This window comes from Eupeodes corollae, chromosome 2 (genome assembly GCF_945859685.1).
Source record: "Eupeodes corollae chromosome 2, idEupCoro1.1, whole genome shotgun sequence".
NCBI lineage: Eukaryota > Metazoa > Arthropoda > Insecta > Diptera > Syrphidae > Eupeodes > Eupeodes corollae.
Genome location: NC_079148.1, coordinates 99,101,974 through 99,117,313, shown reverse-complemented (window position 1 = coordinate 99,117,313; position 15,340 = coordinate 99,101,974). Strand labels below are relative to the sequence as shown.

Sequence of the window (15,340 nt, the reverse complement as noted above, 5' to 3'; positions counted from 1 at the left end):
TTCAACTTTAATGGGAATCAAATATTAAAATTTAAAATATTGCTTATGTAAGCTTTTGATAATTGCATTGAGGGGGACTGTTATAATTCATAACTTTAAAGCACTACTGTGCGCTGTTTATAAAAGTCTAAATTCACGTCTATTATATAGCAATGCAATTCTAGAGTATTTGCTTTTTTCTTATTTTCTTATGTTATGTTAATCACTCTCAATATATACTTCTTTGAATAAAGTACAGCTTTTATAACGTTGTTAAATAGTGGACTGTTTTAATTCTTTAAACTCTAACAATTATCTATGAAAGTTCCTTTTTTTGTTTATTTTATAAATAAACCTTATTATATTATATTTATTAATTAATTTATATTACGCTATATTTATTTACTATTACTCAATAAAATAAAAATAAAAACTTGAAAACTGGTCAACATTTTTCCTTTTTTTGTTTACTGTTCATTACTTTGTCTCGCAGTATATGGTCACCGTAGCCATATGATACTACAAAAAAGTGCCGATCTTGTAATTTCAAATGTAATAAATCTAACAAATGTGTGTATCTAATGCTAGTTAACCTAGCCGAACCAACCCTTAAGACTACCTACAGACCCATAAATATCATAAACATACTTAAACCCTTCGAGAGACTTCTTGACATTCACATATTTACCAGTCCAGAAGTTTTATCTCCTACAAAACATGCTTACTTCAAAGCGAAACTGTAGAAAAACGACTTTAAACTACTGGTGACAACAATAGAAATAAGGCTGCGTTCGTACACATTCAATGAGCTTTCAATAACGCACAAAACAATGAAGTAAAGAAGCCCTTACAAATTAGTTATGAGTGAGAACAAAATAAAACTTCTAACTTCTCATACCACTGTCTTACACTATGCCACACCAGAAATAAATTCTTTAAGGCAGATACTTCTACAATGATCTTTAAGAATTCGAAAATATTCCTGGAAGAAGCCTATATGGCTTTTTCAAAAACTCTAAAACCATGGAACAAGACAACCCATTCATTCACTATTATGGACGTTCAATACTTCGAGGTCACTATGGATCTACATTAATCTAAGTTTGACGATAACGTCATCAATCTCAAGCCCATCAACTTAAATCAATACTTCCTGTTTCTTCGTTGCCAGTAGTTTCTCTCTGTTTTTTTATTTTGGAAAACTATTTTTCTGAGCACGTTTTGAAAAAAATGCCAACTTAAATTAAATTTTTGAATACAAGCATCTTGGATTTTTTGGATTTATCTGGAAACCTTTTGGAAAAGAATGGAAAATAGAATTTTTAAGGTAAAACTAAAATTTAAAATAAAAATATATTGACTTAAGAAACTATTTTTGTTAAAAGAACAATGAATCCTTTGCTTATCCTGAAACAATAAGCTCAGAACTAGAAAAAAATTTTAGGGTCATGGAGTAAGTTTTAAAATATTTATTTCTATTATTTCCAACTATACAAACCTTGATTTCAGTTATCCTGGAAACTCTGATTCATCTGTTCCTTCCGAAATACCTAAATTTCGCCCAATTCAATTGAGTAAGTTGGCATACCTATGAACAAAAAGAACTAATTAAACCTAAGCTACTTATTTCATAAATTAAATTCCATAATCCGTAGATAAATTAACAAAAAATGCTTCGAAATCTGTATCAGCTGAAACGAATCGAATAAAATGCTCTTCGCCCACTAAAATTCTCCCAAAAAAAATTTTTGAACTCGCCGAAGAACCTGAAGAAAAAAAAGACAATTCAATGGTGGAGGAAAAGACCCTCATTGAAATTGGTTTCAATCCAAATAAAATCGACGACTGGGACGAAATTGAACAGCCGATAAAGCAGAACCTCTATGGACTACTTAAAGACATGATTGATAATTATACCAAAACAAACGTTCAAATACAAATTGGAGATGCTACCTTCAACTGTCACATGATGGTTTTGCAATGTTATTCTGACTTCTTCATGGAATGCAGCAATGAAGCAGTTATACAAATTCCACCCGAAAGGGTCACTCCTCAAGCATTTATGATGGTATACGATTGGATGTTATCCACTGAACCATCAGTGCAGCGAGAGGGCATTGTGGAACTCTTTAATGCTGCAAACTTTTTGAAAATCAAAGGTCTAGTAGACCAGTGTTGGGTGTGTCTGGACGATGATATCCGATTTAAAGAAGACACTGCGTTTCTTTTGTATCTGGATTCGAGGAATTATGGTTTAGAAACGTTACAACACCTTATGATGACCAGGATTTGTAAGTTCTTTCTTACATTAGTCGCTTCGAAGGATTTTTTACTTCTCAGTGCTAAAGAAGTTTGCACTCTCCTAAGCTCAAACTTCATTGGAGTGAATTGCGAAGTTGAGGTTTGCGTTTGATAAATATTCAAAAGGTTTCTTTGTTGCCTTGCAACCATAAATGTGATCCTTTTTTTAGATTCTTATGTCAGCTGTTCGATGGTTAAACTACAATTGGAGCGATCGCCAATGTCATATGCTTGATGTTATCAAGTGTGTTAGATTTGGCCTGATGCCTCCGTGGATGCTGGTAGCTTTGGGACGTGATATTGATTGTGAAGAGGTTCATAAAGTAATAGATAACCCAATAGTTAAGAAATTGATTGAAGATGGACTATCGTAAGTCTATATTTTATGTTCTATTGGAATACACTTAAACTTTATATTTTTTTAATTTAGTTATTCAACAACACAGTTGTGTCATTCCAATAATGTGGAAAGCTTTGTTGCATTCATGGAGCGTTATAAACTCACAAAACCCATTGAAAGACAGTGGATCTGCGATCAGGAATGTGTATTTCATCATAGAACAGATTGCCCCAATAGACTTTACATAACTTATAAGTCATTTCTGGAGTATTTAGAAATGATTCGAATAAAGGGCAAGGATCATTGGAAGACATTGCATGTGAACCAACAAGAGGGTGTTAATTTTCAATGCTGTCTTCCAAAGACTATTAGTGCTTCTGATAGCCAAGATTGTACACAGCGTTAAAATTCTTGAAATAATAGAAATCTAACGAATATTATATACGAATAAAATTTCCAACGTATAAATTATTTTCAATTGCAGGTGTTTTACTATAAGAGTTTATTCTTGTATTAACCTTTTTTATTTGAGCGACAAATTTGATGGAAATGTTTTTTTTTTGTCAAATGCTAATCTGGTATTACAAATGTTTATTCTTCTTCTTAAAAAATCATTTTGACAAGTTTATTTCAAATGTTGCTCAAAATATTGTCAAAGCCCACCAGAAAAAACAAAAATAGTTGTTTACAAATTCTTGAATATTGTAAACTAAACTAATGACTCAATAAGACATTACATTACATTTCACACTACTCTGCACATAAATGTACAGAGTAGAGAACACAGCACCTTGAGCGACTAGACTATGTAAGGTGATAACAACACAAGACATTAATACAAGACAGAAGGACAGAAGAGAAAGAATAACAGAAAGAAAGAACACATGACAACAGCACGCGGTAGGTTTCGAGACGGTCCCTCATCTTTCTAGTAACCACGCCCACTGATGCTTGATTTCGGTGATAAGAATAAGACAATAAGCTTACTCTTAACTTTTGGAAGAATAATGGTGAAACTTATAGTAACAGCCTTATAACCAATTACCGTTTACCTTTGAATATCAGTGGGTTAACAAAATTGAATAATAATGTCTCACTACAAACGAACTACGCCTAAGCCATTCATCTCGACGTACGTCCCTCTGGTTAGGATATTATAATTAATTCTAAAGCGTATGTGCAGGTTTAGACGAAATAAGGGACTTGAAAGTAGGGCAAGTTTCTAGAATCTGATTGATTAGCTACCAAAAAACTATCTTCCAGTTAAGGCAACTTTATTGGAGTTGGAGAGTTGATTGAAAAAAGAAAGATCTTCCTAACCAGAAACACTGTATATATAAATCCTTCGTACGTATCACCCTCCAAAACCCATTTGTTTACATTGTTCTTTTTGTAATGTGGACGAATTTAACGAGAAAAATTGACGTATTTTCACGCATACATAGAATCAACTACTGAGTTTTTAGGGGAAATTTAATAAAATAAGAGGAGAAATCAAACGCATACTAAAATGAGATTATGAGTCCGATTTCCGGTTTAGCTTGTAGACAAACCAATATGGCTACCAAGTATTTACAGTTGTGTTCAAAAAAATAGGAGTGTTTGTACAAAATAGGTAATCCAGTCTTTTATTATTATGCTTAAAGACTACTTTGTTTAAAACAAATAAGGTAGTAAAAACATGAATTGTATCAAAATAATGCCAAAACGAATTGTTCAAAATAATAGGAGTAAACAAACTAAAGTATAAAAAACTAAAGAAAAATATTCAATATTAAGATTTTTTTGTCAGTATTTTGTGGAAAATTATTTGTTTTTTATAATTGCTACACATCTGCGTGGCATAGAGTTCACAAGGGCTTGACAACGCTCAACTGGAATTTTGTTCCATGTTTCCTCGACTGCGTTCCACAACTGCCTCGAAATCAAGGGTCTTTGTCGAGAAACACCCTTTTTCACATCTGCCCATAAATTTTCTATGGGATTGAGGTCAGGTGACTGAACTGGTCAGTCCATGACCTCAACCCCATTGACCCGAGCCAGTTCCACCGAATAAAACAATTTTGGTCTCGTCAGTCCACAAAATGTTTCGCCATTTCTCTGCAGGATAATTAGGATGGCTTCTTGCAAATTTCAAACGAGCGGCTACATGTTTTTTTTGTAAGCATCGCCACTTGTCGTGTACTGCGAGCGGAAAGATTGTGTTCCAACAATCGTCTTCGTATTTTTACGCTACTTACTGCCAGTCCTAGATCTTCCTGGATCATCTTAGAGGACGCAAAAAGGATCCTTTCGGCTGTATCGAACAATACGAAGATCGTCATTTTCACTCGTTTCCGTCCCCGGGTTTCGATTTTTTTCCATATTTTACAGCATTGGCGATCATTTGGTCAGAGCACCCCAACATCAGCTTTATATCCTTATACGTTTTTCCTTCATATCGCAACTGTTTATTTTTTTATTTTTTTAAAGTTTTTGATTTTTTTGTATGTACAATATAACTCACACTCCTATTATTTTGAATAGCCTGATTGAGATTAAAGTTCATTTAATCTCTGGTTACAAATGTAAACGGTAATGAATTGCAAACCAGTTCATTGTTTTATCATCTTTAATGTCCCGTTATACTTACCGGTAGACAAATGGGCTGATTACCAGTATACACATGGTAAAAAAAAACATTTGAGCAAATTTTGTAATATCTTTATTAGAGTATTTTCAAATCCACTTATTTCAAAATGACAGCTGATCATTATTAAACATTCAACTAAAAGCTGAACTTTATAACTTTTTTTGTTGATAATAATATTTTTGGTGCTTTCTGGTACGATCAACAAGTAAAAGATAGTAAAAAAAAACATTTGGAAAATAATGACAACAGAAAAATTAACTAGCTTCCTTGCTCTAATTTTGCATTCAAAGAATGAAGTTCACTCCAAATAAAGACCCATATTTTACCTGAACCTACCCAAATTTACGCGATAAGAAGATCTTCCAGCAGTGGCCGAACTGTCATGACACATAATAGTGCAATTATTTGAAAATACAAACAATTAGGTGAGTAGACGGATACAAACGATTACAAGAACTAGGCCAATTTTGTTTAATGTATTTTATGGCATTCTATAAATATAGTATAGTACAACATTCCCAAGAAAACGCATCGGCAGTAGCCAGATTTTTATATTTAAAAAATGGTTAACTGAAAGAAGATCTGAAGAAAGTTTTGTGAAAATCAAATGTTGAAATTAAATTTGCAAAAAACAACAAACTAAAACTAATAAAATGGACAATTTTCTAGAAAAAATGTTAAGAAAACATCTGGAAATTGAGATTCTATAAAAAAAAATTTCATTTAACAATTGCTTCAAGTAGGGGATTTGTTCGTAGGAGCAAGTTTGAAGCTCTCGTCAATTCTTTTTATACCTGAATCGACTCGATTCCGGTCGGGGATCGAAATCGGTATTACAGATAATGCATTTTGGTCTATTTATTTGCATGTTTGTGTACAAAAAATATAGCTTTGTTTTAATCAAATAAAAAAAAGTAGCATATTCTTATATGGTACTGAACTATTCAGTTTTTCATTGTTTAACACGAATCAAACTATGTCACTTGCACTTCATAAGAAACATCGAAACAAGATTTATTTAATCTAAACTAAGATAAACTAACATAAATATCTTTTCATTTTTTTCTCTTGCAAACTAAGCCCAGTCAATCCATTTTCATTAACAAAACTAAATAATATCAACAGTAATAGATTGATTTTGTCCCCAGTTGGAAACACACATGATTCCAAATGCACAACTACTCAACGAACACAGCCATCGAGATACAAATGCAATATCAATCGTACTAACATTTGGGAACGCAACGAAATCACATAAGATCCATTCGAGACTCGTATAAATGTCAAAAACCCATCCATAGTAAGATTCTACTCTAACTTTTATAGTAGTTTTTCATACTATGGATATTGTTTTTGTTATTCCTGTAAAATCCTACTATACTATATATAGATTTTGCAACAAAACACGGAAATCCAAAATTTAAATGTTGCTCCAACTCCAGAAAATCGCTTCCTTGAACTCATTCTTGTTCTGAAAGTAGAAACGCGTCCTTATTTTTTGCGTGGCTAATTGTATAAGAATAAAAAAATGCATCAATTACCCTACAAAACAAGAATCTTATTTGGCTCACCCTTTATATCCCAAATCAAAGAAAAAAATAAAACAGTTGTACTTTTTATACTACAATAAATTTAAACTTATAATTTTTTAAACGGAGTACCTACAAACTTTTACATAGGTCACAAAATTTTACAAAAAACAACAATCACATATTATTGTTTTATGCATCTTTATAAAATAATTAACAACTATTCATACAGCTTCATGATATCTTCCAATGCACTCTTCGATCCAAATATTAAGGCAAATACTCCAAAGCCTAAGATGAAAATATTCTTATATAAAATCCAATTGAATTTCCCAAAACCAGATTCTAAATCTAATACTGTTTCAATTAAAATCTAAAAAAAAAGAGAATACGAAATATTTAAGCTTTTTTATGTACATATACGAGTATTTGTATGGGTTTCTTTTACGGGCATAATAAGTCCAAGAATGGAAAAGCAAAAGGCTCCAATCAGGCCCATGAATGGAGCAATGGAAGGTACTGCTACTGCAAGTCCTACAGCTGCGATGACAAGCAGAGTTCTGGAATGTTTAATAAAAATGTTTAATTTTTCTTAAAAGTTTCAGGATCAAAATCAAAAGTCCATGGAACAATTTTGATCTTTCGGTCACTGTGATAATTTACAAGTGAACAAAGTCTAATCATCAATTAGGAATTAGAAATTATCTAAATCTTAATTCCAATATTTTTTTCATTGGAAGGTATGAATTTTAATTAAGTCTAATTGATTTTAAAAAGTTAAAAAAAAACCACAGTGAAATGTTGGCATATGTACTTTTGATTTTGTCCCGTCTATAAATTCTTTTAAAAGATGTGACTTTCAACTAGTGGCCTGATTTTTACGTCTATCTTACTAAAATGTTTAATCCTCTTTATTACCTTACAACGTAGTTCCCAAGAAGTGAGCCATTCAGAACGTAATCCTTTACACCGTTCCATGTAATTTCCAGGCAAACAGTGAATTGCAAACCAAAAGTACAAAACATAGCCATAGCAATCAACAGATTAACGAACTGAGCTGGTCTATAAAAAATCATATTCAAAATATTATATGAAAGCTCAAAACTCATGTCAAACTTTTATATACAATTCATCAACTGGTAAATTAAGAGTGATCGTTTCTGCGGTGCCCTCACCATAGCGCAAATAACCGAGGAATCCAATCAATATACAAAGTATTGTTACTCCGCACATTCCTTGAGATAAAATACCACAACAACCCAGGAAATGTGGTGGTGTTCTCATGCTATTTTCCAGAGGCATCATTACTCCAATGGCTTCAAGGGCGAAAATGGTTATTGCGAAAAAAGATGGTAAGGTGTGTATGCGAAAGAATTTCCTATCCTCAATGGGTTGAATTTCAATCAATAAGTAATAGCATGTGATGCCAAGACCAAGTCCTACAAATAAATTAGCAACCATCGAAATAGGAGCCAATTTCTTGAGATTAGGTATCCATGTGAGCAATATACAAGGAATCAATAAACTTCCAATTAGAACTCGTTCGTTATACGTTTGTCCAGTCCAATGTTCGATTACCTAGAATGTGGAAGTAATTAAATCAATTTAAAAGGCTACAAAAAGTTATAGACATTTTATCGAATTTGTACGAAAAAGAGGTATTAAATTAATTCAAAAGATATATTTACAACTACGCAATACTAGAAAACGTACCTGTTGTAGATTCTTAGCAATTATGACAGTGTAAACAGAACAAGTACCAAAGTACGTTAGAAATAGACCAACAAGAACCAGCATCTTTATGGAAAATGAAAAGCTTTGAACCCATGGCGGACCTCTCATGAATGCTGTTACCGATACTTCAACAAATGTCATTTTTGATTTTTGTTCCATATAGTACAATCGGTGTGCACTTTTTACCTGAAATAAAATAGATTAAAAGGTACAAAACAACGACCTCTAACCATAACGAACATTTTGAGAAAAATTTGTGGAAACATTTACTGTGACGCGACCGAAAGAAATATTCAATTTTCTATAATTTTAAAAATTGTAGGCCCTTACCATTTTTGAAATTACTTGCACGGGGGAATATTTGAATGCAATAAGTCACTAGGTCCTGAGCTATTGCACCACATATTTTAAGCACTTTCTTGTTTTAAACTGCTCAAAATTTGATAGGCCAATAATTTCTGCCCAAACAATTTGGGAACAAACCTAATATCTCTTTTTTTTCTCAAACACATTGGACAGGTTCAGGCCACATAAGGGACTTCATTTGCAGTCAACTTCATTCTTTGAAAGGATATTTTGACCAAAACAAGTTTTAGTTTTTTAAGTGTCATGAAGTTCAAATTCAGAACTTTACTTCGAAAACCTCTACTTTAAGTTAATAGTACAAAGAGTACCAACAAATTAGAGTTTACAACACACTCCTCAGGCAAGCTTAAAATCTATCACGATTTGTATTTTATATTGTAGAGAAATATTAGTTATTTCTTTTCAAAATTAACAAGGAAACCTTTTACAGAAAGCATTAAATAAAACTGTGCAGAAAATAAATAAATCATAGAGTAATAAAGTTCAGCTTTCAGTTGAATAAAAAAAAACATGATCAACTGTCATTTTGACATAAGTAGACTTGACTCGATAGTCAGAGAGATTTTTCTTGACTAACTTTCCAGTCAACTTTCCAACAAAGTTGCCTTAATTGGAAGACAATTTTTTGGTAGCTTTTCTATCAGATTTTATATTTGAAGCTCGTGCGAAATATCGCCGACTTAACGTCAAATCAAACTTTGAATTTTAATGTTGGTAATGAAATTGCACAATTTGACGGCCACCATAACTGTACCAGAGTTTAAGTTATGTTTGTTGTCTATACAAGTGCTAAGTCAGTCAACACGTCAGTCCTATGGTGAGACGTTATTTTTTGTTAATCTAAAGTTTATTTTTATTTATTCATATTAGACTTTGATTTGTTAAAATGTAGTTTGTTGATATTAGAAATTACAAAAAAAACATTAGTCCTAATTATAATCTTAAATTTCGTCTTTTTCGTCAGTCAGTCCTATGGCGTTAGTCCTGTGTCTGGTTTCTGAGATTTTTTTTTATAATTAACAAGCACTCAAGGCGTTAGGAAAATAGGGAAGGATTTAAAAGGAGATACCGGTGCACATTTGTCTTAAAGTTCTGAACATCAAAATGGGAAAGAAAAACAGAGTTGGCCGAAGCATTCCAAATTCTCGATGTGGGATTTAAGAAAGGATCTCTATACTTGACAGTACGCCAGAAATTGAACTCAAGGGTAAACTGATAAGCATTCCTAGAAGTGAGAGTATTACGGCTGAATAGTTTAAGGGGTGGAATGCAGCTGGCTAATTCGACAGAACATTGTTTGTAAAAATATGGATAAAACAACGAAAGGCATGAAACATTGCGGCGGTGTTCTAGCTATGTAAATGTTTCGATTATAGTTCTGTCGTCTATCATTTTTAAGCCCTTGTTTTAGGGGCACCTGTCCAGATATGCGAATTATATCCAATCTTTGGACGGATGAAAGCTTTGTAGATTAAAGCTAGATCAGAGGGGGTAAAACATTTCTTGCATCGTTGGAGAAATCCTAAGCACCTGGCAGCATTTTTGGCGATATCGAATATGTGATCATTCCATAAGAGGTCATCTGTAATACTTACACATACCGAGTACTGATAGTTGATTGGTTTCCTGGATACAAGTGCCACTCATAAATAAAGGCATCGGGGGTGCGTTACACTTTAACGACAGGAGAGAGCATTCAGTTTTCGAAGCATTAATTCTACAAGGTTTTTAATTTCCCATTGCTGTCAAGATCAGTATTTAATGAGCTTATCACACGCTGCCGTTGAAGTTCACTTCCGGACAAGGATGTGAATCTAGAAACGAATATGAAAAGCTGAGGGTACTGTCATCAGCAAAACAGTTTAATGGATTAGAAGTGACAGACAAGAGATAATTTATGAATAAAAGGAAGAGAGTTGGAGACTAAACAGAGCCCTGGGGCTTCCAGCATTTATTTTGTGGTTTTCAGACTTGAATCCATCCAATACAACTTGTATTGAACGATTCGAAAGGTAATAACTAATCTAATGAAGGAGGGATTCATGAAAACCGAAAGCACTCATTTTCTATAAGAGGGCCTGATGCCAAACCCTATCAAATGCTCTGAAATATGAAGTGCAATAATCTTACTTTCTCCAAAACTATGTAAAGATTTGTTCCACTGTTCGGTGAGATGAACCGTGAGATCACCAGTGAACCTATTGCTACGAAAGCCATACTTTCCATGACCTTGGAAAGAAGGAATGTGAGTGCAATTGGACGATAGTTTGAGGGGGAGGAGAATTCGCCTTTTTTAGGGGCAGGCTGTACAAATGCTGATTTTCCATCCGCTCGGAAAGAGACCTGTAGAGTAGGAAAAATGAAAAAGCTTACGCAATGGTTTTGCCAGCGTTGAAGAACACCTCTTCAGAACAATAGAGGGAATACTATCCGGGCCAGCGGATCCAGGTCTTTTAGTACTCTTGCGACTGCACAAGTGCGAAAGAAGATTCGTGCCATAGAATCATTTACGCTCTCAAGAACAAGAGAACTCATGACACTTTCCAGTAGCGTCGAATTAACAGCAAACTGTGCTGCTAGCAAATTGGCTTTATCAATCGAGCTTACATAGAAAGTGTCATTGTGGACGAGCGTTGGAACCGAGGATGACGTGGTGTTTCGTACGTTTTTACAAATGACCTTACATTTTTGCTACCTTTGGGACAATGTAGTATATTTTGCCTTAATTTCTGAAAATGCAAAAATTTGGTTCGTCGAATATGACCATTACAGGTCTTTCTAGCTTGTTTGAACTTACTCCGGTTTTCCCCAGTCGGGTTGGCTTTATAACAACGGAAAGTTACATCTCTGAACCTAATAACCTCCTTACAGCTCAAATCAAACCATGAGTTCTCTTTGTGTTTGATAGATTTCACCCTATTCGGGATAAAAATTCTCATTCCACAAAGAATTAAATTTGTTACAATATCTGCTCTGGAATCCACGTCACTATCGACGAAGCATAGTGACCAGTTAAAATTCCTGAAGAAGTAATTGATTACTAAGAAATATTTTTTTATAACTATGCGAAAGTTGTACAATATAAGTGAATAACGTTACGTTAAATTTCAAAAGTTAGTTTTCAAAACTGGTATAGTATTCTCTCCCACTATTACATATAAATAATTATTTTTAATTTTTACTAATTTGTATTAAATTTCATTATAATACTTTCAAAACTGTGTAAAACATGTATCAGTACTATGTCACCTCGTCAGTCAAATTCTGAATTTTTTAAATATCTTACAATGTACTCGAAAAAGTGACTGGCCCGATTGGGAACAATATATTAATTAGATTAGATATTATATACACCCGTGTAGAAGTTCGATTTAATAACTATCGTAAACAAAATATCCTCCAAAGTTGACCAACTTTTGTATAATCACCCATATAAATAAATGTGTGTGTTTTATTTCCACAAATTTAAAGAAACATAAAATTTAAAATTAATTGACTATTTTACATACCAAAACATATGCACAATGTGTACAAATGATACCTGTTAACGCAGTAGTAAATATTCCCAGAATTAGTCCGGAGTACAAGAAAGCTATTGGCATTGATAGAATACCTGTGCCTAAGGCGGCTTTTAGTAAATGAGTTAAAGTTTGGCAATCTCTAAATAAAATAGAAATAGAAATTTGGATTAAAAAAATAATTTATTATTCTTAATGTGATAAAATATTCCCGAACTAAGTAGTATAAAGGTAATACAAATTTCGTAAGTTTCTTAAGGTTAAAAAAAACATATCGTTAAACTTTTAACTGCGTCTAGATCCAGAATCATATTTTAAAATGAGGATGGGATGCGACCAACACAAGAACTTCCCATTGGTAGCTGCCAAAAATGTTCAAATGCAATTTTTTTAACAAGCTAATTTATTATTAAGAGAAATTATTTAAAGAACCTAAATTTAAGCTATTTCATTGGGGAACGGGTCGAAATAAAAAATAACAAAGAGGCTGGGATGCGACACTGATAACTTCCCATCCCGTCTGTCGATTTGTCTTGCTTAAAAGTTTGTGGGTTTTCGTTGTGGGTTAAAAAAGTTTCCAGTTGAATTAATCTAAAAAGTTTTAAAATTACCAAGAATAGTAATATTTTTTGTAGATTTTTTTTTAATAAGAAAACGGACTGTTGGATTTTTATAAAAAAAAAAAATACTGAATATCGAAAACAATATTTTCTGAATTGGATTTTTTCCCAAAATATTTGGGTTTGGTATTATGTTATAATGTACAATATTAAATTTTTAGGTAAGTCTCTAGCATCATTGGTTCTTGAGATATTTAGCCTTAACCAAAATGTTGACGTTTTTTTAACTTTTATGGTAAAAAAAACAACAACCCAATTTTCTTGAGAGCCCTTTCTGCATCTTTCTGTATTAGTATCGGTATAACAAAATTTATTTGAAGTCGATATCTTCTCTGGTACTTGAGCTATGGATGACGAAAACAACGTCCCGAACATACGTACACATGCACGCACAGAAATCTTTCTAAAAATATTTTATTTCGACTTTATAGACCTTGAAACGTCGAGAAATGTCAAAATTTTCAAGTCAACAAATCGGACAAATCCTATGGGAAGTTAATAAATTGGGTGACGCAACAGTCCGTGAAGAACTAGGGCATAGAGACTTATAACTCTCAACCATTTCTATCCGCGAGTAATGTTGTCAGAGATAAAGGGGACCTACAGTTTTAAGCCGAATCCAAACGGCTAACTTGAGAATGCACTTTTCATGACAATAATTACTCTTGGAGGATTTGTCAATTAGTCGCAGGGATGGGCAGGGAGTTATTGAACCCAAAACCTCTGGCATGGCAGTCCAAAGCACCAACCATCATGCCAAGGGTACTACGAGCAGGTCGAAATGCTGTATTTTAAAATACTATATGGTCAAAATTCTTTATGATACGGTCTTAATACTGTATGGTTGATATTCTGTATTTTAAAATACTGCACATTTATAATTCTGTGTCTCAGAATGTATCGCTAAAAACTATAAAGTGCGCACATTTTTTACATTGTCAAAACGATTTTTATTTTCAGCCTTATTAACAGCATTTTGAAATACAGAATTTTTGAGATGCAGTATTTTGATAATACAGCATTTTGTATATACAGTATTTTGAAACATATGATATTGAGATACAGTATTTGAAATACAACCCCTCAAACCGTTTCATTAAAAGATGTATCCGAGAAGTTAAATCAAGTTATTTTTATAGAAAAACACTGTCTTTAAATATTACAAAGTACTAATAATATTTCTATGACATGAAACAACTTGGAAGTCAATATTTTCTTTTATCCTGAAGATATTTAATTTAAAGTATAATTTTTAGGTTCTTTAGATATGAACGAACTTACGCACGTACGCACACATAGACAACTCTAAAAAAAATCTTTGATTTAGATTCTAGGATTCTAGAACGTAGAGAAATGTGATAATTTTCCATTTGAAAATTTGGACCGATGACAATACCTTCATATGGGAAGTTAAAAATTCGCTTTCAAATAAAACTACGTATACATTTTGAAAATAAAATCTGTGTATTCTAAATTAACGAATGCATTCATAACCATCTAATCAAATAAGTTTTGTCGAATTTCATAAATTTGGAATTGCTTTTAATTTTCCATCGTTCCTTGTAATTCCAAATTTGTTCAAATGGGTTAAAATTCACATAGGAACTGAATTCCCAACAAAAAAATTCTCAGCCAAATTTTGAAAATTATTCATGTTACTAATTTTCAAAAATAGATCATGTATGTATATATCACTTCCGTTATCTCTAAATCAAAAAATTATTCACAAAATTTGGCTGAATATGATTTAAAACACGGCTTTCATGCCTCATGAAAGCTTCTTTTGAATTCACTTGATTGTAGACCTTTTTGAGATCAATCTAAATTCAGAACACTTATTTTTCAGAATGCATTCAAATTCATTTTTAGAACCTATTTATTGATTTTAATATTTTATACGAAGTGCTAACAAATTTTAATATTATTGTAGCATCAACTGTCTTTGTTTTAAGAATATTTACTTACGTCATTGCATTTTCCATGACCAAGTTTTCTGCAAATGGATCAAAACCTTTGCCTCCATATTCAATATTCGCCATATCGATATTATAATATGTATACTATTGCACAAACTGTTATTTAAGAACTTCAAAATTTTATTGTGTGTATCGAATTTTATTGAATTTAATTCAATGCACAAACAAATAAACAACTAGGAAGTTTGATTTTATTTTTAACTTGACTTTTAAATTTCAGCTCTATAATTAGAAAAAAAAGCAAATTTTTTAAAGTGAAATAGAATCTTTAAATGATTAGATCACAAGGTTTCACTATAAATCTCATGAGTTGTGATTCTTCATTTCACTTGCATGCTTTTGGTT

The 15,340-nt window shown here is 32.5% G+C and overlaps 2 protein-coding genes across 2 annotated transcripts; one reads left to right on the top strand and one right to left on the bottom strand.

Moving 5' to 3' along the window:
• The first annotated feature begins 1,147 nt into the window (after positions 1-1,147).
• LOC129946991 (uncharacterized) lies at positions 1,148-3,098 on the top strand. The gene is made up of 6 exons (XM_056057374.1): positions 1,148-1,306; positions 1,365-1,432; positions 1,489-1,553; positions 1,635-2,380; positions 2,451-2,650; positions 2,711-3,098. Exons 1-6 carry the CDS (start codon positions 1,286-1,288, stop codon positions 3,024-3,026), a joined length of 1,416 nt encoding a protein of 471 aa, XP_055913349.1. The 5' UTR covers positions 1,148-1,285; the 3' UTR covers positions 3,027-3,098.
• Positions 3,099-6,869: 3,771 nt separating this feature from the next.
• On the bottom strand, positions 6,870-15,228 carry LOC129946727 (proton-coupled amino acid transporter-like protein pathetic). Its single transcript, XM_056057022.1, has 7 exons — positions 14,985-15,228; positions 12,391-12,541; positions 8,495-8,701; positions 7,908-8,359; positions 7,700-7,843; positions 7,230-7,341; positions 6,870-7,154 (listed from the first exon to the last, which is right to left on the bottom strand). The coding sequence occupies exons 1-7, from the start codon at positions 15,056-15,058 to the stop codon at positions 7,002-7,004; spliced, it is 1,293 nt and encodes a 430-aa protein (XP_055912997.1). The 5' UTR covers positions 15,059-15,228; the 3' UTR covers positions 6,870-7,001.
• Between the last annotated feature and the right edge of the window lie 112 nt (positions 15,229-15,340).